This window comes from Pecten maximus, chromosome 12 (assembly GCF_902652985.1).
Source record: "Pecten maximus chromosome 12, xPecMax1.1, whole genome shotgun sequence".
In the NCBI taxonomy this organism is placed as follows: Eukaryota; Metazoa; Mollusca; class Bivalvia; order Pectinida; family Pectinidae; genus Pecten; species Pecten maximus.
Window position 1 is genome coordinate 5,239,151 of NC_047026.1, and position 23,834 is coordinate 5,262,984.

The 23,834-nt window shown below is 34.3% G+C and overlaps 2 protein-coding genes and 1 long non-coding RNA gene across 5 annotated transcripts; all 3 read right to left on the reverse strand.

The window, feature by feature from the left end:
- Positions 1–974: 974 nt before the first annotated feature.
- Positions 975–3,318, reverse strand: LOC117339918 (2-aminoethanethiol dioxygenase-like). Its single transcript, XM_033901629.1, has one exon. The coding sequence runs from the start codon at positions 3,299–3,301 to the stop codon at positions 2,543–2,545; it is 759 nt and encodes a 252-aa protein (XP_033757520.1). The 5' UTR covers positions 3,302–3,318; the 3' UTR covers positions 975–2,542.
- Positions 3,319–12,557: 9,239 nt separating this feature from the next.
- On the reverse strand, positions 12,558–19,635 carry LOC117339920 (nucleotide exchange factor SIL1-like). 3 transcript variants are annotated; one of them, XM_033901631.1, is made up of 10 exons: positions 19,507–19,635; positions 18,334–18,514; positions 17,842–17,937; positions 17,007–17,123; positions 16,731–16,831; positions 15,530–15,718; positions 14,989–15,110; positions 13,939–14,203; positions 13,400–13,455; positions 12,558–12,940 (listed from the first exon to the last, which is right to left on the reverse strand). In XM_033901631.1, the coding sequence occupies exons 2-10, from the start codon at positions 18,503–18,505 to the stop codon at positions 12,646–12,648; spliced, it is 1,413 nt and encodes a 470-aa protein (XP_033757522.1). In that variant the 5' UTR covers positions 18,506–18,514; positions 19,507–19,635; the 3' UTR covers positions 12,558–12,645. The 3 variants fall into 3 exon arrangements, with proteins under 3 accessions (XP_033757522.1, XP_033757521.1, XP_033757523.1); XM_033901630.1 differs by having other exon boundaries at positions 19,360–19,618; XM_033901632.1 differs by having other exon boundaries at positions 19,533–19,549.
- Positions 19,636–21,805: 2,170 nt separating this feature from the next.
- LOC117339922 lies at positions 21,806–23,692 on the reverse strand. The gene is made up of 2 exons (XR_004535336.1): positions 23,563–23,692; positions 21,806–22,557 (listed from the first exon to the last, which is right to left on the reverse strand). It is a non-coding gene; the product is annotated as an uncharacterized LOC117339922 (long non-coding RNA).
- Between the last annotated feature and the right edge of the window lie 142 nt (positions 23,693–23,834).

Sequence of the window (23,834 nt, forward strand, 5' to 3'; positions counted from 1 at the left end):
TTTTCTTTTCTTTCACTCTTCCTTCAAAACATTTAATAGCTTTATATGACAGAGTAGCAACCTTCAACTGTCAAAATCCGAGATGGCTTTTCAACCAGACTTAAATGTACAACTAGGGACCAAGGGCAACCTCTACATTCAAAGTTGAGAAAGTCCCTTATTAGCTATTTAGTACATAAATTTGAAAACTGGCAGTAAGAAACTTCAATTATCAAAATACAAGATGGCCGCTAGTCGTCTGATCGGTCCTAAAATGCACTATGCATAACTAGGGACCAATGAAAACCAACATAAGAAATTTGAGAAAATTCCTTCAGTACTTTTTGCGATCTAGCGGTAAAAACTTCAACTTGTCAAAATGCAACAAGGCTGCTTGTTTGCCATTTTGTATTCTGATCGGTCCCAAAATGCAACATGCTAAACTACGTACGGACTTTCTGAGGAATAGCAATAACAAACTTCAATTTTCAAAATCCAAGATGGCCGCCCGTCTGCCATGTTGTTTTTCGATCAGTCCAAAAATGAAATATGCATAACGTGAGACTAAGGGCAACTTACATGTGAAATTTGAGAAAGACCCTTTCAGTACTTTCTGAGAAATAGCAATGAAAAATTCACGTCAAAATCCAAGATGGCCGCCTGTCCGCCATGTTGTTTTCCGATCAGTACCAAAATGCAATATGCATAACTAGGGACCAAGGGGAACAAAACACTTCCATATGAAATTTGAGAAAGATCCCTTCAGTACTTTCTGAGAAATAGCGATAACAAGAATTGTTTACCAAGGGAAGGACCATACATCAATTCTGGTAATTTTTTCATTGGCAAAATGCATTTAGTACTCAAATTTACATGGGCTAATGGCCCGGTGAACTTCTTGTATTTCCCCACCAAAGAAAACACCAAAACAGTGAGGGCATCTGTAAACAGCTGTACATATATATATATATATACCTATACAAAAACAACGCAAATTATCACAGATCACTTTATTAAGGAACAAAAATCAACATCACTTGACAAAAAATATCTACAAAGCAAACTTTGCAATTTATAGAATACCATCATGGCCAAGTTGTTCAAAAGGTTATTAGGCTAATCACAGATACAACAATTTTAAGATTCTTAAAACTAACATGACAAAAAATTTTGAAATTATAACACTCGTCAGTTTCTTCCTACCTGGCTATTTTAAGAATACACACACTCAGGTTTTGAAGTAAAGGAGATATATTTACTAAGAAAGTAATTAAGCTAATCACAGTGACATTTTGAACAACTGGGCCCTGGTCACTATCATTGTGTTATAACAACTTGGGATGAGGCATATTCAATTATTATAAAACAAACCTATGATTGATAAACACAAGCAGGGTTATCAAACAGTATAGGACTCGCTAAAATTTTAAAACAACTTGCTAAAATCATTCAAAACTTTCCAAAATAATTTTTCTTTGTACAAATGAAGTCATATACATTACATACAATACTTATTGCATTTACTTTGTGATTTTTAATAGTGAATACACTAAATAAAAAAAAATGAGAAGTTTACATACATATATGTGCTATGATAAGCAGATTTTAATTTTTTATTAACAACATCATTTGGACTTATTTTATACTCTTTCCTAAATCATATCAAAATTAAGAGGTACTAAAATACACATGTTCAATGATACATGGATGACAATATCATTCTCAAACGTAGGAGGTGTTTACTGTTATACTATCTGGAACAATTATATCTGTCAGTATTGTGTACATCAACAACCAGTTTCGCTAATCTTATCTATAAAGCAATAAACCATTGATATGAACCATACAAAAAATGAACTCTGTAGTAGATGTTTTAATATCAGTAAACATGATTGATTGTTATTTCATATGTTCAAACTGAAACATTTACAATTCTCTTTGGTTATAACCACGGAAATGTAAGGGTTTTGAATAGCCCGAGTTTCCTCTGGCCCCAACACCAGACATGGTGCTAGGGCCAGAGGAAACTCGGGCTGGCCCTGACACCATGTCTGGTGTAGATAAACGATGACTGAAGGACTGGTGTACACCAGACATGGTGCTAGGGCCAGAGGAAACTCAGGCTGGCCCTGACACCATGTCTGGTGTAGATAAACGATGACTGAAGGACTGGTGTACACCAGACATGGTGCTAGGGCTAGAGGAAACTCGGGTTAGGTTTTGAGGTGGATGGATTCTTTCTTTACTTACAGCTCTCTGAACTAGGCCTATAAGTCAACTGTTCATGTTTTCCCCATTTCGGCATTTGAGAAAATTCAGGCTATTCATACCATAATAAAGTCTAGAGTTTCACTCACAACAAAATTTAAATGTCATCCAATTACAGCATTATTCATTGAGGAATTCCTGAGTAACACAATTTAATCAAGTAGGCAGCATTCCTGATGAAAAGGAGATTGTAAAACACTTATCTAACTCTCTGGTTGTATAGGTAGCTAGCTAGCTATGAATGGTATATGTCTGTACTAGAAAGATATATTCGAGACTTAAACTATCAAATGTGTCATGGAATATTCAGAGAAGGTCCTGTGTAATCCATAGTGTCACACCAGAAGCTGTTTGGAGGAGGGACACACCGAAACCAATGGACCTGTCCGTTGGAACTGTTGGACGTGCCATCTTCCGAACTGTTTTCCTGGTAATACTGACATACCCTTTCACCAGTCGTATGGTCATATGGAGGAGCCAGAATGTCGATAAACGCTACTGGACCATCCACCGACACCATCTCGTGGATGTTCCCAGCTGAGGGCGACAACACACAAGCAGGATCGTCTTTTGTCAGAGTGATGCTCGAGTGCGTTGTCACAGGTGAAAATTGCGATTGTTCTTTTTTCCTTAGTAAGGGTAGTAGCGATTGTTTTGCATTCTGACTTATGTGTTTTGGTATGTCGAGACCAACTGGAGACATTGGTGTGAAACTGTTTACGCGTACAGTGCCTTGAATGACCTTACAGATGCCGTGCATGTCGGGGTGGTTGTGGAGAGGAATACGACAGCCTTGTCGGACGACAAAGATCCCCATTGATAGTACACGATCTTCCCACAGATGTACATAAACTGCTGGGGCCACATTGCCTTGCTCAACTTGACGTTGGGTTTCCGGGTCGTCATGAAAACTAAAGTTTACATCGGTTGCTGTTAATTTTGAAGCCAACACTGTGACTTCCCGAAGATGTTCATTAAAGCTACTTGACCCCACTGTCACTCTTGAAAACAACTTATACGCAGACTGGAAGACTTTCTGTACGGGGGTCGCCATTTTTATGCACAACTAAACGCAGAACGAAAGTAGGACCGGAATGTATTTATTAAGGATCCGTGTGCCGTATTGGCGACATAATTTGTATCGTCTTATTTTTTTTCTTTTACATGTAAAAGGTAACTTACAGTTACTTACTGCCATTTTTATACTTGGTATTAACTGTATTACGGGACCTGATAATTTGCCTATATATACATGTACAGTTGAGTGTCAGCTAACCTTTACACCTAGTGCACTAGCCTACGTTTAAACTAGTAGTGCACTACATTTAACTACAGGTAAACAAGAAGTACCAAAAGCTACTTGCGATTTTTACCTGTACTGTATATATAAGGCTATCTAGCAGTTACATTTGTATATAAAAATACTATTCAATAGCGGACGTAAAACCCGTTCGATAAATCAGAGACTTGTATATCAGGGAGACTGGTAACTATGGCAAGCCGTTTTAACATTTAATCCTATTTCCTCTTTTGTAAGGTAAAATATGCTTCAAATTTATTTCACTTCAGTGAAATACTTTTTACCTTAAGGTTAAAAGACTTTTTTTTTTTTGCATTATGTTTTATTTCACTTAAGTGAAAAAGAATTTCACTTAAGTGAAATAAATTTTATTCATCTTAAGGGAAAATCTTTTTCACTTAAGTGAAATAAAACATAATGCAAACGCTGCTGTTGAGTGTCAAAGTTAAAGTTTACTCAAGCTGGTTCTTAGTTGACATAGCATTGGATTAGTGTTTAATGGTTTTAACAACATCTTCTTTGTCAAAATCGGTTATTTTGTTTAATTTACTTTTAGAAATAAAAAATGAAGGCGTTTCTTAAACATGATTTCTAATTAATTCCAATATTTCAGTATTTTAGGAAAAAATCTGTTCATAGTTATTAGTATGTATAAGCGAAAGGTTTACACTGAAGGTATAAATCATAAGTGAAATAAAACATAATGAAAATAGAATATAATGGAAATAAACCATAAGTGAAATAAAACATAATGGAAATATTTTTTTTTTACCTTGGAGAAAATAAAACTTAATGGAAATGAAACATAACCTATATTGATATCTGTTTCACTTTACTTTCATGATGATAAAAAAGTATCTTCAAGTTATGGTTGTGGATATACAAATGTGGTATAAAACCGGTTTGGAGACAGGTCCAAGGGGAGGGTTCATTCCATGGGGTGGATAGGAGGACAGAGTGACTTTATGAACATATGGTCAGTTTTATTTACCTTGAGATGAAAAGAATTTCACTTAAGGGACAAGTATTTTGCATTATGTCTGCACATAATTTTTTTTCACTTAAGTGAAATTCTTTTTGTCTTACGGGATATTAACATTTAGCCTATTTGCATTATGTTTTATTTCACTTAAGTGAAATTCTTTTCACCTTTTATTATTATTATTATTCTCTTTATTTAATTAAATAAGAATTTCACTTAAGTGTAAAAATATCCCCTTAAGAGGAAATGGGATTAAATGTTAAAACGGCTTGCCATAGGTAACAGTCTATATATCTTTTAAAAGTACCAAATATCACCCATGCCCGGAAGTATCGGAGTGCCTGGTTCTGAAACCCAGGTGACACCGAATTCGCCGCCATATTGGCTGCATCGCCTCGTAGCGTTTCGAAACACACTGGGATTTAAAGAATATTTTGTGGCGAAATAGACCGACATTAAACGCAAGTCACACGTTTGATTTCTGGTTTGGTATAATTTAACAAATCGGTGTAAAGTTTGCGTTATTTCATTGACGTAATGAGAGGTTTTGTCTTCAAATTAAGGTCGAAATACTAAGATACAAAAACTCGTATCGTGCAGTGGGTCAAAATTACCAAAACGGTCCAGGATACTCCTTTTTTTCTAGTGAAGTAAAATTTAATCTGTTGAATGCTGTATTTTATTTGACATTTCATACATTGTAGTTCTTAATTTCTAATCGGTCAGACGTTTAGAAAATACTTTATTTTATGTCAGAAATCGGGCACTTTCCCGTAATGAGGAAGACACAAATTAACACGCCACTAAGTGATGGATCAAAATTACCAAAACAGTCCTAAATACTGTTTTTTCTAGGGAAGTGAATTCGAAGTTGTATCTGTTAAATGATATATTTTTCTTGAGATTTCATACAAGGATGCTCTTAATTTCAAACACCATTTTATATATTAAAAAATGGACACTTTTAACACAAGACTTTTTTTTTTTTACATTTCAAATTTTTTATTGATTTTCTTATACATACATACAAATACACAATACATACATTACAATATCTATATTATTCAGACTATTTAAGATTATGATGCTATTATATAGATATTGTATACAAATAACAAGTAGACAAACATGTAATCTACAAGACCAATTTCAACCATACAGGTCTGAAAAATTGTAAGGAATAGTATAAGGAGTCTAGAATTTATTTAAATTACATTCTATTTTTCCTTTTCAAATAAAGCATGCCATCCTCCCCATCTTGTAAGGAATTTAACATATTCATTTCTTGATTTATACATAATCTTTTCAATCTCATAGTACTGACATACATGAGATTTAAACACTTCAAATTTTCTTAATTCTACAATGATATACATATTGTTTGAACAGTAATGACATCAAATTACTTATATTGTTGTGGTGACCATTCAGACCAAGCAGTATTGATACTGGTGATAAACTAAAGCTGAAAAAGGTTTTCTCCAGAATCCATTTCTCAAACTCCTTACGAAGTTTGACTATCCTTGAACATTCATAAAACAAATGTACATATGTTTCATTTTCTTCCCTGCAAAATGTACAGAGGGGAGAATCCAATACTTTAATTCTAAATAGAAAAATATTCGTTGGCAAAATTCGATTGATCAGACGATATTGTAGCCACCTTAATTTTGTATCATATGTTTGTTTAAAGATATTTCTGTGAGTTTTTTCCCACCAGTACTCATCGTCCTCTTCAAGTCCCAAATCCTGGGCCCACTTTACCTTGTAAGAGTTATTAATTGATGAATCATATCTTTGAATTAATGTTTTGTATATTATTCTTTTTCCAGGTACGTCTGAGACGATGCTTTCTAAGAAAAATGGAAATGTGGGGTTATTGTTCATATTGATTTTTTCTTTTAACCTTGGAAAAGATTTAATTAATGCCTTTTTTTGACCTTCAAATGATGTGAAAGGGGGCTGAAATTGATAAAATTGACAAAATTTGGGATATGAATATATTTCCCCATCTTTGTCCATCATATCTTGAACTGTTATTATTCCTTTCTCATACCATTCTTTCCAGTAAAAAGTTCTTTTATCAATGGTAAACAGAGAGTTGAACCATAGCGGTTCGGTTAATAAATATTTGTCTTGAGGTGGAAATTTTTTTTTTATCTCCGAAAGCACAAGGAAAATTTCCTTCCAAAATAAATTACTTGTTCTTTTTGACATCAGCTTATAAAACTCATCACCTGCATTAGAAAAATGGAGTTCGACTTCATGATCATGATCCTCCAAAAGGACATGTGCCCATGTACTTGCCGGACTTTTGATAAATCTTCTTATCCAAACACAATACTTATTGATTTACTATAAAATTGATTCATTGTGAATGTGAAAAATGCGTCTGCTTGTTGCGTCCTGTGCCACCCGGTATGTACGTTAATTGACCACCTCCATCTAGATGTCACCATATTAACACCCCAAACCCCAACCCCCTCCGGGATACATGTATCTCCAATGCCGGTACAGGTAGGACTGTGATCTAAAGTTCTCTGGCTGCAGATCAAAGGAACCTTGCAACTTACCTGTGATAAAATTCACAACTTATTACCTGGCTGTGATCGGGTGACATGTTGACAAACGGTGATGAGTACACAAGCAAATTCACACATGTTCCTAATAATTTGATAGTTGTATTATTGTCTGTAGCCAATTTCAGGAGGTATCAAACGCTATTTTTATCAGCGGTATCATACATATCTTATATGTCCCTTTTTCAAGTAATCATTAAGGAACATAAAATGTCAAACTTTTCAGGAATATCAAAACCAGGAATAATATGCATAGAAAAAAAATATTAGGAGAAAGATCCCACGGTCGGTTAATTTATGTACACGTCTGTGATAAGACACACTTAAAAAATCCCCTAAATTTTGTCATAGTAAATAATGGTATATACGTCTCTGGATAAATAAACTTAAATAAGTTATATTCCATCTTCCTTTACTGAAATTTCTGTACATGTACCCGTGTGCAGGTATCTAATACTTTGAAGATCTAACATATTGGATCTGATTCCAGGTACATGTATCAGTTACAGGTAACACAGAATGAGGTAATGGCCTAAGGCAACAATTAATGTCATTTTTGTTGTGAAATACATATACTGACAAACTTGGGGAGGGGGAGGTTTGGTTTTGGTTTGTTTTTTGTTGAACGGCCTATTAACAGCCAGGGTCATTTAAGGACGTGCCAGGTTTTGGAGGTGGAGGAAAGCCGGAAAAACCGGAGAAAAACCACCGGTCTACGGTCAGTACCTTGCAAAAGCCCCACGTATGTTTCGAACTCGCAACCCAGAGGTGGAGGGCTAGTGTTAAAGTGTCCGGACACCTTAACCACTCGGCCACCGCGGCCCGGGAGGGGGAGGGGGAGGACAACAGTTGTAACCTTATATAACACACATACGTGTTTATGTATCTGGAGCTGTACTTGTCATACAACACTTGAATTATACAACACTTATATTTGTAATTTCATAATTTTCTTCTATAACGTTACCTGCTAACACATATATTATATACACATGTGGATCATGTGGAACTTAAGCCGAAGTTTTTTTTTTACAGTTCACGCTAAAATGTTTTTTGCAATATCGTTTAAAAACAAAATTTTGGGATACATTTTGATCAGCATTTAAGTGTTTCCCCATTGCATTAAGAAAATGATAGATTGTTCTTTACCTTAAAATTTATAACTGATGGGGATTTTACCTCTTCTTGTAATTAAAGAAAATCATCAAATAAACTATATTTATTGAATATCTTTATTGTGAAGAAAATTGTATATAAAAATTAATTATTTTTTGATGATGCGCAAAAAAAAAAGAAAAAAAAAATTTGAAAAAACATCCACAGGTAGATATTATATAAGTAGTGTTATATATAAACATCTTTATGTCTTCACATAATTTGTACACATCAGAGTTAGCCACTCGTGGGAGATAATTTACGGAAAATATTATAAACATCGGAGGTCCTAGTACTGAGCCTTGTGGGATTCCTGAGGTAATGTTAATCATTCGGAATCTGCACCAATATCAACTATACATTCATATACTTTTTGATATCGGCCTATCAAAAATAATTATATCCAAGGAACCATTTGACTTGAAAAGTTATATGAACATAATTTATTGATGAGTCTGTTCTGTGGAATCGTATCAAAGGCAAAGTTATGGAAAGGTGCATTTTTAAACATGTTCATAATTTTTTGCGTGATTCTTCTTTTTTAACTGAGCACCAATCAGGGTTTAGATGTGGCGATTCTGCTATTAATCAACTATTGATTATCACAAATGACATTGGTAAAGCTTTAGATTGTGGGAAGGAGGTACAGGTTGTTTTTCTTAATATAAGTAAGGCGTTTGATCGCGTCTGGCACAAGTGTCTTCTCTATAAATTACAGAAAGCAGGCTTTACGGGAAATAGTTTGGGGTAGTTCAAAAGTTATCTTTCTGATAGGAAACGAGTTATGATAAATGGAGAATTTTCAAACTACAGTACTATTTAATCTGGCGTTCCTCAGGGCTCTATATTAGGGCCCCTGTTGTTTTTGATATTTATAAATGATATAATTTCGGATATTAGCAGCATTATCAAATTATTCGCTGATGACACTACTCTTTATCTCATAATAGATAATGCAATTAATTCAGCCAATGTTATAAATAACGATCTTTTTAAAATTCATACATGGACCACTCAATGGTTAGTTACGTTTAATACAAATAAAACGGAGTCGTTATTAGTCAGTAAGAAAGTTTCAAAATGTAATCTTCCACAACTAAGTATGGACAATACGAATATAAAACAAGTTTTATTACATAAAAACCTAGGTGTATATTTCAACTCTGAATTAAGTTGGACTAACCATGTAGATTGTATCGTGTCTAAAATATCAAAAAGTCTAGCAGTTCTCCGCAAACTTAAATTCCTTCTTGACCGAAATACCTTGGAACATATATATTTCTCATATATAATGCCTATACTCGAATATGCCGACGTTGTATGGGATTCTTTACCAACTTTACTTATAAATAAACTAGAATTAATTCACAAAGAATCAGCAAGGATAGTTACGGAAGCAACAAAACTGGTAAGTAGTGAACTATTATATAAAGATACATGTTGGGACACATTAGCAGAACGTAGGAAAAAACATAAGATAATTAAGCTTCATAACATGGTCCATAATCATACTCCTCCTTCCCTTTCTAATATACTTCCAAGAAGAAATTCTGAAATACATAGCCAAAGAACTAGACAATCAAACCAATTATCCACCATCAAAACTAATACCAGTTCCTACAAAAACTCATTCCTTCCAAGCACTATTCATCTATGGAACAACTTACCCTCCACCATTAGAGAAAATGCATCCGTGTCAGTCCTAAAAAAATATCTTGATAGAGACAGAAATAAATTGCCTAGTTATCTATCCTGTGGAAACCGTAAAGCCCAAATTTATCACTCCGATTAAAATGTAGTAGCTTAAAAGCACATGTTTTTGAAAAAAATCTTAATGATGATCCTTTTTGTTCATGTGGATACATCGAGGACAACTTTCATTTTTTATTTGCATGTGAAAAGTATACAGATTTAAGAGAACAATATATAAAAAAAAAATTATGATTTAGATATGGCTTGTTTACTAGGGTGAAGTCCAGACCTTGCAGTACAAAAAAACGAGGAAATCATTTTGGCAGTACACGAATTTATAACGAAGAGTGAGCGTTTTGTGTAGTCAAGTCATATTGTATGTATGTATGTATCGCATCAATCGAACATTTTTATGTCTTACCAAATATATATATAGTTATGCTAAGTCAAATCTTACAAAGTACTTAAGTGATTACATAGTATTTACTTGGATCAGTCGTTTTCTCATATGTACAATACATTGTACCTATAACGTACCTTTACTACATTAGTCTTTTATACTTGTTGTATAATTATTTGTATGTAATTATGAAAACATGAACAGTATTCGGACAGTAAAATTATTGTTTCACATCAGCATTCCCATGATCGCTGTATATTTCAGTGCCACCGCTGGGCCTATATTTTTCGGCATAGCCGTATAATTTTCTTTTGGCCCCGGATATGACGCGACAGGTGGCGTTACTGGTCAAGATGAAGTATGTGATTGGTCAATGTAGCGGTAAATGCAAAATGCAGATATGCAGTTAAAAACGACACAAAAGTGGATGTATCTATTCAAATGACACATTAATAAAATAATATTCCTGATTCAAATGCAGTATTATTATCCGTGCTGAAACGCATTTATTGATTAGTTCGTTAATGTATTTTACCAGCAGTTTTACATTATAACCACCAGCATTACAACTACGCCGTTTATCTTTTTTAAAGATATTTCTTGTTTGAATTGATGACGTTTCCCCACTTTAAGGTGACAGGTAAAACGCTTTTACAGAACCATGATGTGAAGACACACCAATATTTTTAATTCACTGAGGTTTCTTCAGGTTATAACATTAGATTTTTACAGTATATCCGATTTTAATAACCTCAAGTCAAACCAACAATGTACAATGAAAACTTGAGCTACAAAATTATCCATAGCTTGCTTTTATAAAAGACAATAGCGATTTTGTTCAGAGACCTATATACATAGTTTTATCCTGCAACTGCCACCGCACTGTCGGAATACACCCAACATATATTTTTTTCGCTGTATATGGCAATGACGGAAAACAGCTGTATTTTGGAATATTAGCACGTGCGTCAATTCGACTAGCCTACTTCCAAGTGAAAGGCGAACATATTTTGATTATTGTTGATACCGTTTCACTTCAAAATGATTATTTTTGACGACTGTTGCAGGAAAAATAGAATACATGGTCAGTGTCTTAAATATAAGCTGTATTTTTGGCTCGGGACAGAAAGACAAAAGTGGCTCGCCAAGGCTCGTCACTTTTGTCTTTCTTTACCCTCGCCAAAATACAGCTTATATTTTAAGACACTGACCATGTATTCTCTCTATATATATAGGTCTCTGGTTTGTTAAAATGAATGACATGACCTACATTCAGCCATATGGACAAATCTTAAGATTGTTTTTTTTATAAACGCCGCTTGTCACATTCAAAAGACTTTAAATGTTAGCAAGTTATAAGTTATAAGTTATGCAGGGATTAGTCCCGAGGCACGAAGATCCATATATGGTCAGTACCTACAAAAAAAATTAAAAAATTGATGTGAATGTCAAAATGATTGCCAGTGTCTTCCTAGCCTGCCATCACATGGTACTGAATAAATGGATGCTTACACGAGTTTAAGTTGAACTTTCTACAAAGATCCCCAAGGTGTAAAGAAAAGATAATCAGCTGGTTTGTTAGTTTGTATGTGATCATGTTTTAAAAGTAAATACAACATTGACCTATCTGAAGGTCAGAAATGCCAGGTGGCTTATTGAGCTACCAGGCTATAAAATCTAGGTGCTGCACCGTGCCAATTGGTAAAGTTAGAAACATGCACAATTTCTATTGATGAAATCTATGTCTGAACGATGATAATATGACTGAGTGTTTGTGCCTACAAGTAATGAAATTATCACCGAAATGTACAGGAAAAAGGCGTATTGTAGACAAATACTGTACGTCTTTGCAGTAATTAGTGATAATTTGTGTCCATTCAATTAAGAATTTTAAGGAATTAATACTCGAAGAACTTCGGTTTATCTGCGGAGTAAAACTACTGTATTAATATAAAGATTACTACTTAATTTTTTTTTACATAATTTCAAGTAAGTTTAATTTTGACGACCTAAACTTCATTCAAATGAAGGAATGCCCCTTTAAGTAATGATCACACACTATGGTAAACATACCAGTAACCATTAATAAAATCTTTCAAAAGGAACATAAAACATCACATTGTTCAAAGAAAATTTAATGAATAAAATTCATACATAGCATGTATATGTAATTCAATTGGGAAAAAAAAGATATGTAAAAAAAAATTAATATAAAAAGTGAACACTCTCTTATGAAGCGATTTAATATTAAAAATGTGTGTTAAGAAGTGATTTTAAAAAATAGGGTGTGTTAAAGTTCATCTTTGGAATCAGTTGGAGATGACGATATAATTTGTTTAATATATTGTGCGATTCCTGTAAAATACTGATCATCTTGTTCAGTTTCTTCTGCAGCTAAACTCGTGTACTCCTTGAGGAGCTTCTGTAGTAAAGAATTAGCCGATACAATGTCTTCCCGACAGGTATCCTTAAGTGTCATCATTGCCTGGAGTACCTTCTCCCTGCCGTCATGGTCAGGGGCCTCCAGTAGTCGTGGTAACCACGCACAAAGGCCCTGCTCCCTTATCGCATCACAGAGGTGGACCCTGAAGTATAACAAAAATTCAAAATTTATTTTAAGATTGTTCATTTTGGTTCTGATATCTTTAAATAAATACAAAATATTTTATAGAAACTTAGATTCTTTGAAATGTATTACTGTACCTTTTTTAGAAGATTTTGGAAAGTGACTGAAATCTATTTAAAGTAACAGTGACCCTGACATTTGACGAATGTTGCCAATAATAGTGTAACCCTTTTCCTACAAACAAGGTTATAACAATGGGCAAAAATTTGTCTAAAAAAATACTGCACCCCTCCCAATTCAGATTTCAACATATTTGACCTAATTTGAGTTCCTTTAAATTTTTGCATCAATGATTAGTCCTAGAAGGACAAAATAGCTGCATGATGAAGTTTAATACATTTAGGGCTCAAGTGTATCCAAACCTGCTTTGAAATGCATTAATTATCTTGTATTTCTTTTGTTCTATCCATTGACTTACATTTTATACTGTTGAGCTTTGTCTGTATTTTTGGCTTCCATTGACATTGCAAAATCCTGGAAAAAAATAAGAAATTGTAATTAGGGAGATATATAAATTTGTATGTTCACATGTACATGTATGTATAATTCAGTTCCTTATTTTTCAAAGTTTAATTTTTTCTTGAATAATTTTGTTGGTTTGGAAACAATGTCCTGTAGAATGTTGTTCCAGGTCCTTCAGAATTCTAATATGTCTCAAACTATTTTGTTTATTTATTCCTAACATCTTGTGACATGTTTTCTGACAGACCTGCTTCACACATATATATAAGGGCTTTTCCAGTGAAACATCTACCCCACCCAAGGACTCCAGGTTTGGTTAAGGGGTACCACCTATAGAATTTATTGACTAAATTACATAGAAGAAACAAGAAGGAAACCCAACCATGGATAGAAGTGATTTATTGTGGAGTCCTGGGGTCATGTAGGTATTTTAATGGAATAGCCCTAATCATAACAGTACATTTTACCTAAACATATTTCGTTGCTGGCTCGTACCTTTTCTACGATAAGATCCTGGAGAAGGGTTATAACTTTGATCTGTAGATTCGACAGGTCTCTGGAGTTAGGAAACATGCCCTTTAGTGCAGTGATGCCCCCGAGGTCGAGAAGACGTTTCTGAGCGTGGGGAAAGTGTCGGATCAGTGAGGACATCGCGTAAAGGAGACGTGGTAGAACCTTGACCTCAGTCTCCGTAGACAACAGTCGTATCAGCTGGGGTAGGATCCCTGCCTCCAAAGCCTTGATCTGTACCTCGGGATTACTGAGACAAAAATCTTTATATAGTTATATATGGTGGAGATTGATGATTGTTTTAATTTTGAGATGTTCTCTACTCTAGGTAGTAGGTTTTACTACGAACTTAACTGCAGTTTCAATTATCCACTTTGGACAAAGAAGTCCTGTATGAAGCCGAGTTTGAGTGATTGACAGATGGAAACAAATTCAGATTGACCTTATACAGTGTATAAACATACATATTCAGATGTTTAGAAATAATCCTAGTTAAGCTATTGTTTCACTTGAAGCTTTCAGCTAAATGATGACTGTGATGTAGTTTCTGTACATTATTTTCTATGGAAAGCATTGTAGAAGTGGCACTGTTTTAATATAGTAAGATTACTGGTCATTTAGTTGAAATTGGAGCTTTTGACACCACAGGTTCCTCCATAATAGAATCTGAAGTGATGGCGATACCTACTAAGTGAGAATGTTCTGAAAAATTGAGGGTTTAGAGAAAGTGGATGGGAATTTCCTCTATAATACATTCTACATAGACTAGCCAGGGGCACCTCCCATTAAGTTCTTGTAAAGAATTGCCGACGGCTGACTTCTAATACATGTGTACCAGATTATCTCCCCCTAGTTTGAATCTTGGGAATCGGACTATCCTAGGGACCTTACATATAAAGATAAATCTGATCTATGATTTTAATATTCGAGAAATAGGGGCCACGTCTATGTTCTATATAGCACATTCTAGAAATTTCAATGAGATTTTCACCAAAAAACATTATCAAAAATCATTTAATCACACTCCATACACACCTTTGTACAGCTGAACCAATAACAAATGCTGACTGTTCCCGAGTGAGGGCTAGGCTATCGTTGAGTCCCTTCATCAACAGTTTCATCCCACCAAGGTTACAGAATACCTGGGCATTGTCAATCTGTCACAGAAAAATAAAATTGTCACACAATCACCAATTCATAATGCATATCATCAATGTGCATTGCATATTCATGTCCAATCGAACATCAGAATTGCCAAAAATAAACAAAACACATAATTTCACATTTTAACATCACAATGAAAATGACTGAAGATTTACTAGATGAAACCTTGAATGTTACACAGGGGTTTTTAAGAAAACCAACATTTCCAACGAGACAGAACCTTAAATGAAACGAAAATCTATAGTTTCATTTTATGACTCCTGCATGAGATGAAACAATATGGCTACTAGTTCAGTGCTTTATCTTTCCCTCATAAATTTTCTTGAGATATATTCGATCATAGTTGTAAAATTTACTGATAACAGCATGAAGCTCCATGTAAACTCATGAAAAAAGGGATGTGAGTCTATACCTGATGAAGATAAAACTCCAGATCATTTAAAAGATCGTTTTTCTGCGTGTCATCCAAGTCTGTTGAGTTCAGTCTATGGAACATCTCCGTAACTATCTCTCCATCCGTCTTTATCTGTGTGTTCATGTCAGAAAGCTCCTTCTTTATGTCATCATACTTCCTAAATGTCTTCAATACTTCCTTCTCTCTCTGTCGGAGACAAATATTGTTTGTAAAATTGTTTTCTGTATGTCAATATCAATATAATTATTTTCACACAAAACAGACTCTTACACAGAAAAAATATTAACATTTTTTAAACAGTGATTAATTGCTAATACCTAAACTTTCCGTTCCCAATCCCTGCAATTAGCCATAGATTTCATGGTGATATTAATTACTAGGTATATAGAATGTAGACAGTTACTGACCTCTATAAATCTTACTAACCCTCTATGGTCTTATAGGGGGTCAATAATTGACTATAGAACACATTTATTCCATTGATGGTTTTATAATGTATGCCATCTGTTTTACCTGCATTGACATAAAAGTGAGACAATATTCAACCAATTGATGTTGATCAAATGTTTCTAACTTAGATTTATAATCGTTTCACAGTTTTGCTGATGTCTTGCTTGTGAACAAAGTCTTGGGGGCTTGAGTTTCGAGTCTTGTTTTTGTTTAGGTCCTCATTAATTGTCTGCCAGAACCTCTCTAATTTTTTGTTTTTAATCACAGTTAATAAAATGCTTGACTTCACAGCTTACTTGACGACACTCTTACTCTTGGCTCAATTACATGTACTTTTAACTAGCAACTCTTATAGATGTTTTAAACTTTTTTCCAAGACAATTTCGTATGCAAAAAATACACAGGAGAGTTGATATTTGAGCAGCGATAATTTAGAGACTATTTGTTTTAATTTTTAAATGACAAACAAGGGTTTCCATCTTGTTGATCCCCAATAGTCTCATAGGTTATCACCATGTGACCGGATTTAAACCAATCAAATGCAACAATCTGTCAGAGGTGCGATGAATTTCATTGTTGCATGACATGTCTAACTGTCATCAACAACACATTATTAAGGATTTCATATCATTAACAACACAAATTTTCCTACAATACCATAAACTAATTGTATAACAATACTCCTAGACTCGAGTTCATGATTTTATCTCATCATTATTTACAGAAGTTGCTGAATGATATAACATACCTCTTTGTTATCCTGCTCATCTAACTTGGTTGTTTTGAATTCCTTTAAAGCCTCTTTGAGCTGTTGTGGAGTGAAAGACTTTTCCTTTGGATTTAGCATACCTGTCAAACGAGAAATATTTAATTGGATTAAATAAACCTGTAAAACAAGTAACAATGATTTGGATTTTTATGCTTATTAAGTTTAATTTCAATTTTAACAAGTATAAGTCTATAAACAGCAGCAGAAGCCTGAAGACGCGATGATCTTTTTCCCACTGAATACAGATATAATTACCTTCCCGGTCACCTGATTTCCAATATTTGCTTTCTTCATCGCCCTCCATTAGCTTCGCCTCCCTGTCACCTGTCTGTAGGTTCATGCGAACATGGAGACCTGCAGGTACAGACTGACCTAAAATAAAATGAAAAATTACATACAAACACAATTCACATAATTCAGTCTTGAAACGGCTCTTTTTGAATTAGTAAAATACGTATACCTTACCCATCAATCAAAAAAGATAAAATTAATAATTTTGACAGCATTTGTTAATACCACAATCTAATTGAAATCTGGATGGTCATTCTCTCTACATTACATGAACATCTAACAACATCCCATAAGGGGTCACGTCAGGATGACCTTTTGGATTAGCCAATCAAATGACTACCGGTACTTCCAGAATCTTGGAAGTGAATTTCATATGTCTGAATTAGCATGACTAGAGTGCATAGCTTGCATACTCTGTCAATTTGTTTCAAGTCATTTCATCCCACAAAGCATATAGTACATGCATGCTGTGCTGAAATGGTTTGATTCAGATGCATGATGTGACGAAATGTTTTGCTTCGATGACATCGACAAATTGACAATTCGCCCTGAAAGTGAAAAACGCACAACTCGTTCACCCCAACGTGACCCCTTATGGGATGTTGTTCGATGTTTATGTAGCGAGAATGACCATCTAGATTTTAATTAGATAATTTATTGTTAATACCATTACACAAAATCACGCATACCTTAGGTTGATGTATGTGTGAGTAGTGATGGTGTCTCTAGATCAGTCACCAATATTGATATAAAAAACAAGAATTTGTAAAAATATCACTGCAATATCAATTTGTCTTACCTTTCTTAATGGATTTCCATTCTTTTGTTGGGTAAAACACATCCATACTGGGAACATCCTCTTCTATTTCCTCACTACTTTCAACAGTTACTTCGGCTGAAAACCAACACAACAGTCAAGATCAACATTGCTGTACAATAAAGACTTCTCATAGGTTCAAAATTAATTACTTTATACCCAAGATACGCAGATACATACAGGTTGCAAACATTTTTTTTTTTCATACTTATATACATGTAGTATGTTATAATTAATGATACCCCTATAAAACTAAAAAATAGTGATATCAATGCTTAAATATACACAAATAATTATTCAAACATACTGGTATATATACACAAATAATAATTCAACATACTGGTATATATATTTAGTTATTTACACAAATAATTATTTAATATTACTGGTACATATACATAATAGCATTATTAAGTGTCCGGTCCTTAACAAAAATGTCGGATATTTCAGATATTCTGGTATTGTGATATTTACCATCATCTTCCGTCGGATCCTGGGGTACAAGTGTAAGTGCTCCCCCATTCCGAACCTTTTCTCCACCAGGTGGCACTTTCTGTGTGTTGACCAACATGTGGTAGCAACAGATTAGAAACAATGACACACTGATGAGGTTCAGTATTCTCACTCCCTGTATCAACGCCATCATTGAAGTGTCCTAAAGAATAAAACAAGCAGTATAGATATAACACTTTAATTAACACAGATCTGGGGCCAGTTAGAATTATTCATCAATATTCAAGGAATATTTCCTTAACTCAGGGCCTGATCATGATCACATGACAGTTTTGAAAATACATCCACTGGTGACTTTGAAAGTATAAGTTTTGGTGAAATTTACTATGCCTTTGTTTCAGCATAAATGTTTTAGTTGATATTACTACACATGCATTTATGATTTAAAACTAAGTTTATATGCTTGAGGAAACTAAGATATTTTCTGGGAAACTCAAGAATCCCAAGATTTCCAAGATGATCTTCAGGGTTTGCACTGGGCATTTCATAAATGGGGTCCTTTTCAGATAAAATGGGAATGAAGCTTCCAGAAAAAAATGAGGTCCTTTCATTTTTCTATGCTTTAAAAGGTTATTGGGATGGCTTCAGGGCAAACCCTGATCTTAATTATTGTTCTCCATGAGGACTCTCCTAGCTCATATCAAAAAAGTGTACAAAGTGCTACCTAAGATAAACTAAAGCTAAGATAATTAAATCACTAAATCTGTAATAATCTGTATATAATCATATAAATGTTCAATTATACCTTTAATATCATTGAATATAAAAAAAAATTAACTTAATGATAGGATGCATTGTAATGGCAGAAGGAAACATCAAACTTGAAAGACAATAAATTATCTTTTTATTGTCCCCAACATGATGATGATATATATCAGCACTAGTTTCCTCTGGTCCGGACACCATATCTAGCCTAGTAACCAGACATGTGTCAGGGTCAGAGGAAACTCAGGTTAGGTGAAATGTACACTTGGATCCGAGACCTACCGGTAACGTTATTTTTCACGCATGCACTGATGAACCCATGCCCCTGGCCGACAAGATATATCCATGTCGTTCTTTCCACAATGTCAGATTAAAACATCCATTTGGTACTACTGAAAACACTGCAATTAAAAAAGAACAGATACTTACTGGAGTGTTCTAATTATATACTCAACTCTACAGGGTTTGCGTCAGAATTTTCACAATGTGATTCGGCAGTCTCTGCTTCGTACACGTCAGGTGTAAACAGTTGCATCGAACTCCTCTAATGTTTCTTTAATAAAATAGGGAAACGCCAGATACATTCCGAACGTTTATAACCGGAAGTACCAGAACCTTTGGCGCCAATTTCAAAATTCTGTTAACTGACACGTGCTTCATCTGTGCTGGTAATATAATTATATAACTTCTGTTTAGCCATTTATGTGACAATCCCTTATTCATAATAAGATGTTTGAGGGTTTCAATTCTTGATTGCCTACTTATAACAGAAATCTGAAAAAAAAACTATTCTATTAAAATTCTACTCGTAATCAGAGACATATACTGTATATACATGTATGTCTCTGTCGTAATCAGAGACTTGTATATCACAATATGATTGTGACATACAAGTCTCTGTCGTAATATACCAGAGACAGAGACATATATAGATATATATGTCTCTGGTAATACCTGGGAGCGTGTATATTTAGTATATAGAGGTTACACAACGAGTGTTTGTTGGATATGGAATTTGTTTCACACTCGTAAGTTATTTCTTAAAAGTTACAAAAGACACAAGCTTTAGCGAGTGTCTTTTGCAACTTTAAAAAAATAACTTATGAGTGTGAAACAAATTCCATATCTAACAATCATGAGTCATGTGACCTGTTTCTACCACAATAATGTCAGCTTAAATCAAAGGGAAACGTGGCCAAGTGATGTGACGTCATTCGATTATTGATGACGTCAACAGAGACCTATATACTAGTATATAGGTCTCTGACGTCAATAACAATTGCAGCTTGGGTCAAAGTTCGAATTCTTGACCAATCAAAAGACCGGAAGGTCATATTTATCCAACAGTCGGCACATTTATACAATGGCTTGAGAGTGGAATAACACAGCATATTGTGGTAGAAAATATGTTAATAAGTGGTGTATAATGATTATCATGATTGATACTGTGGAAAATAAAAGGGCAGTCTATATGAATATACATGCATAATATACCAATTCCTGTCTTTCAAGGGGAATTTTAAACCACACCAATCAACTATTCCATATCGGTTCACATTCACTACCAACATGATTATCATTTATATTGAAAGTTGAAAGAATTTGGAATTTTGTCGAATTCACTAAATTTATTGACGTATATGATACAGAGTAAGGAGGTAAGTACAACAGGATCTATACGTCTACAGAGTCTACACCTTTATGTGATGTTCTACACCTCTGTGATTTTCTACACCTCTACATGACCTTCTACAGGGTCTACACCTCTACATGACATTCTAGGCCTCTAAATGACGTCTACATTTCTTTATCTTGCAACTGCCACCGCATTGTCGGAATACACCCATATTTTTGCTGTATACGGTGACGGAAAACAGCTGTATTTTGGAATCTTGGCACGTGCGTCAGTTTGACTGACCTACTTCAAAGTGAAACTACGTTTAAAAGGCGAACATATTTCTGTCATTTTTGTCACCGTTTCACTTCAAAATGATTATTTTTATGTCTGTTGCAGAATAAATAGAATACATGGTCAGTGTCTTAAAATATAAGCTGTATTTTTGGCTCGGGACAGAAAGACAAAAGTGGCTCACCATGCAAGGCTCGCCACTTTTGTCTTTCTTAACCCTCGCCAAAATACAGCTTATATTTTAAGACACTGACCATGTTTTCTCTATATATGACGTTCTACAGTGTCTACACCTTTCCATGAGGTTCTACGCCTCTACCCGACGTCTACACCTCTACATGACCTTCTAAATAGTTTATACCTTTTACTCCTGTTTGAAATATTCCAGCATAGAAATCTAGGACCGGCGTAATTACAAATAAGTACTTTTGAATGTCATACATCTTCAAGGGCATCTTTAATTTTGTATACCTGGTAATTTGCTTTTATTTGCAATCAAAGATTTACAAGCCTGATTTGATTTTCATTTATTCATAGATTTTGAACTACCAGTTACTAGCACAGAACTACATGTACATATTTACATTTGATAATAGTCATTTGTGGAGGTGAGTCAGATAGATTTACCACCCTGATAAAAATCATCACTACTATCATACACTAACATACCAGGTACCGTAATTATGATCAGATTGAGAAATTCCGAGGATAGCTTATCAAGCATCAAACGATATGATATACATTTATGATTGTTACCAATGATTCTCAAAGCAATGCAACGTGAACTGTACATAAAGTAATAAATCAAGCACAAGGTGAAACAATTAAATAACTTATTTATTATTTTACATACAGATGTTTTGTATTATGTACAATAATACAATGTACAAGTGTCATCAATAACAAAATCATTAGAAGTTGGTGACAGTTAAATTTCAGTACACTTGTACTAAAATACATTTACTACATATAAAATGTACTGTTGTTAAAATTGAAATATCCTTGACAATTCCATTTTCAGATCAAAGTCAAACTGATATCAATAGTTATTGTTAAAAAAAATATGTGTTATCCAGTTTGGAGATGATTCATCAGGAGAGATAACTAGCAGGAGACCAGCTACTGCTTAATCCTATCACATCATTCCAGTGTAACTTTGAGCTTTACTGAAGAGGAAGATAAGATCAACAGACCTACAGAAATCTTTGAAAAATTTCTTCCATAATAAGATGACTTGGAATTTAATGTTGAATCTTTATGCTGCATCAGTTATTTAAAAGTCCTCACAATCCCATAAGACTTTAGAACTAGTTGATCCCATTGTTATTTCATCTAAAATCCTCCATATAAAAGGTCAGACTGCTGTGATTGTTCCTCCAGTTCCTGTTGTTTTATTGTCTCTTGTGCCTCCTTTTGCATTTTTTCCATTTTCTCCAGGGAGACAGATTTCAGAGGGAGCAGTTTGGGTTTACACAGAACCACTGTTGGAGTGTCCTCCTGGTATAGCAGGCCCTGTTTGGGCAACACTTCTTTAAAAACATTTGGTTCTGGCATGTCCTTGGTAGACAGTGCTATTTTGAAAATAGAAGACAAATGTTAATATTTATTATATAGAATTGTTAAGTTTGATATCTAAAGCAAAACGCAATGAGAATGTGCATGTATATAAGTTTAACTGTAATAGAAAATAGGGGATAGAGCCAACACAAGATGCCTCCAGAGGTTAAAGAATTCATAGGCCTGCTGTCTGGATAACCTAAGACAGGCAGTCCATGGTGATTGATGGATAAGATAACTTGTATAATTTGTAGGTAAGTAGAATTTAATCACAATAATGCATTTTTTATTGACTTCTACTTTCTAAGCTTTAATGCATTGTAAATCACTAATGGGTCCATTACCAGACATTGTAGAGTGAGACAAACAAGGCAAAAAAGGGCCCATCTCAAATCAATGAACAAACACCTGGCTTAAGTGAGTGTAGAGAGACCAAATGTAAACTGCTAAATTACCTTAAATTAGCTTATACCTATGGCAAAAGCTAGTAACACACTATATATATTTATTATTTCATATGCACAAAAGCGTCTAAACACAGACTGCAGGAATCAAATCATATTTCCAAATAGACAAAACCTTGATAAAGAAGAAGTGTTAGAGAAGTGTTACCACCCCCCCACCCCCCCCCCCCCCCCCCCCCCAAAAATGGGGGTAAAAAAAAATCATCAGTTCCCGACAGGCCAATTGAACCTTTTAGATTCACTACCTAAGGGAATTAACTCTGTATAGCACTCTGTCATATTTCTTGAATACGATTACTCACTTTACCTACAACGTTGTATTGAGAATGAACATAACTTTTCCAATTCTGATTATTTTAATTGCTTATGTCCTGTAATATTCATATCTCTTATCATCGCCGTTACGATGGCGACTGTTTATGAATTTCCCTGAAACGCACCTGTCATTTCTCATGTTCCTTATTAGCTAATACAAGACAAAGTTTGTTTATACGCGAATTTATCTGGAAAATAATTATATGTAAGCGTGCACAGAGATCAATGACAGTACTTTACCTGAAGTCTAAAAATTGTAGTTATCTCAGTCGAGAGCAAAGAATTTGTTTAGGTTCGCAACGCGCCACCTGACGAGAGGAAGTTGGCATCTCACACTACTCAGGAAAACGGCTGTTAAAAGATAATTAAAATAGTTTATTACAGCTAAAATATACTGTTAAACTTAAACAATTGTTGAGAATAATATTACTATTTATTTAAAATAAATATTCATAGACTTTTGTCGCCATGTTTTCCATAGAAAACAGTCGGGTTTCTTTAAATCATTATTT

Excerpts from the sequence above, each read along its gene's own strand:
- LOC117339918 (XM_033901629.1), bottom strand. The coding sequence starts at position 3,301 with ATGGCGACCCCCGTACAGAAAGTCTTCCAGTCTGCGTATAAGTTGTTT.
- LOC117339920 (XM_033901631.1), bottom strand. The coding sequence starts at position 18,505 with ATGATGGCGTTGATACAGGGAGTGAGAATACTGAACCTCATCAGTGTG. Across the intron at positions 17,938-18,333 it reads GGATCCGACGGAAGATGATG|CCGAAGTAACTGTTGAAAGT; the intron begins GTAAATATCACA and ends GTTGGTTTTCAG. Across the intron at positions 15,111-15,529 it reads TGGAGTTTTATCTTCATCAG|ATTGACAATGCCCAGGTATT; the intron begins GTATAGACTCAC and ends TTTCTGTGACAG.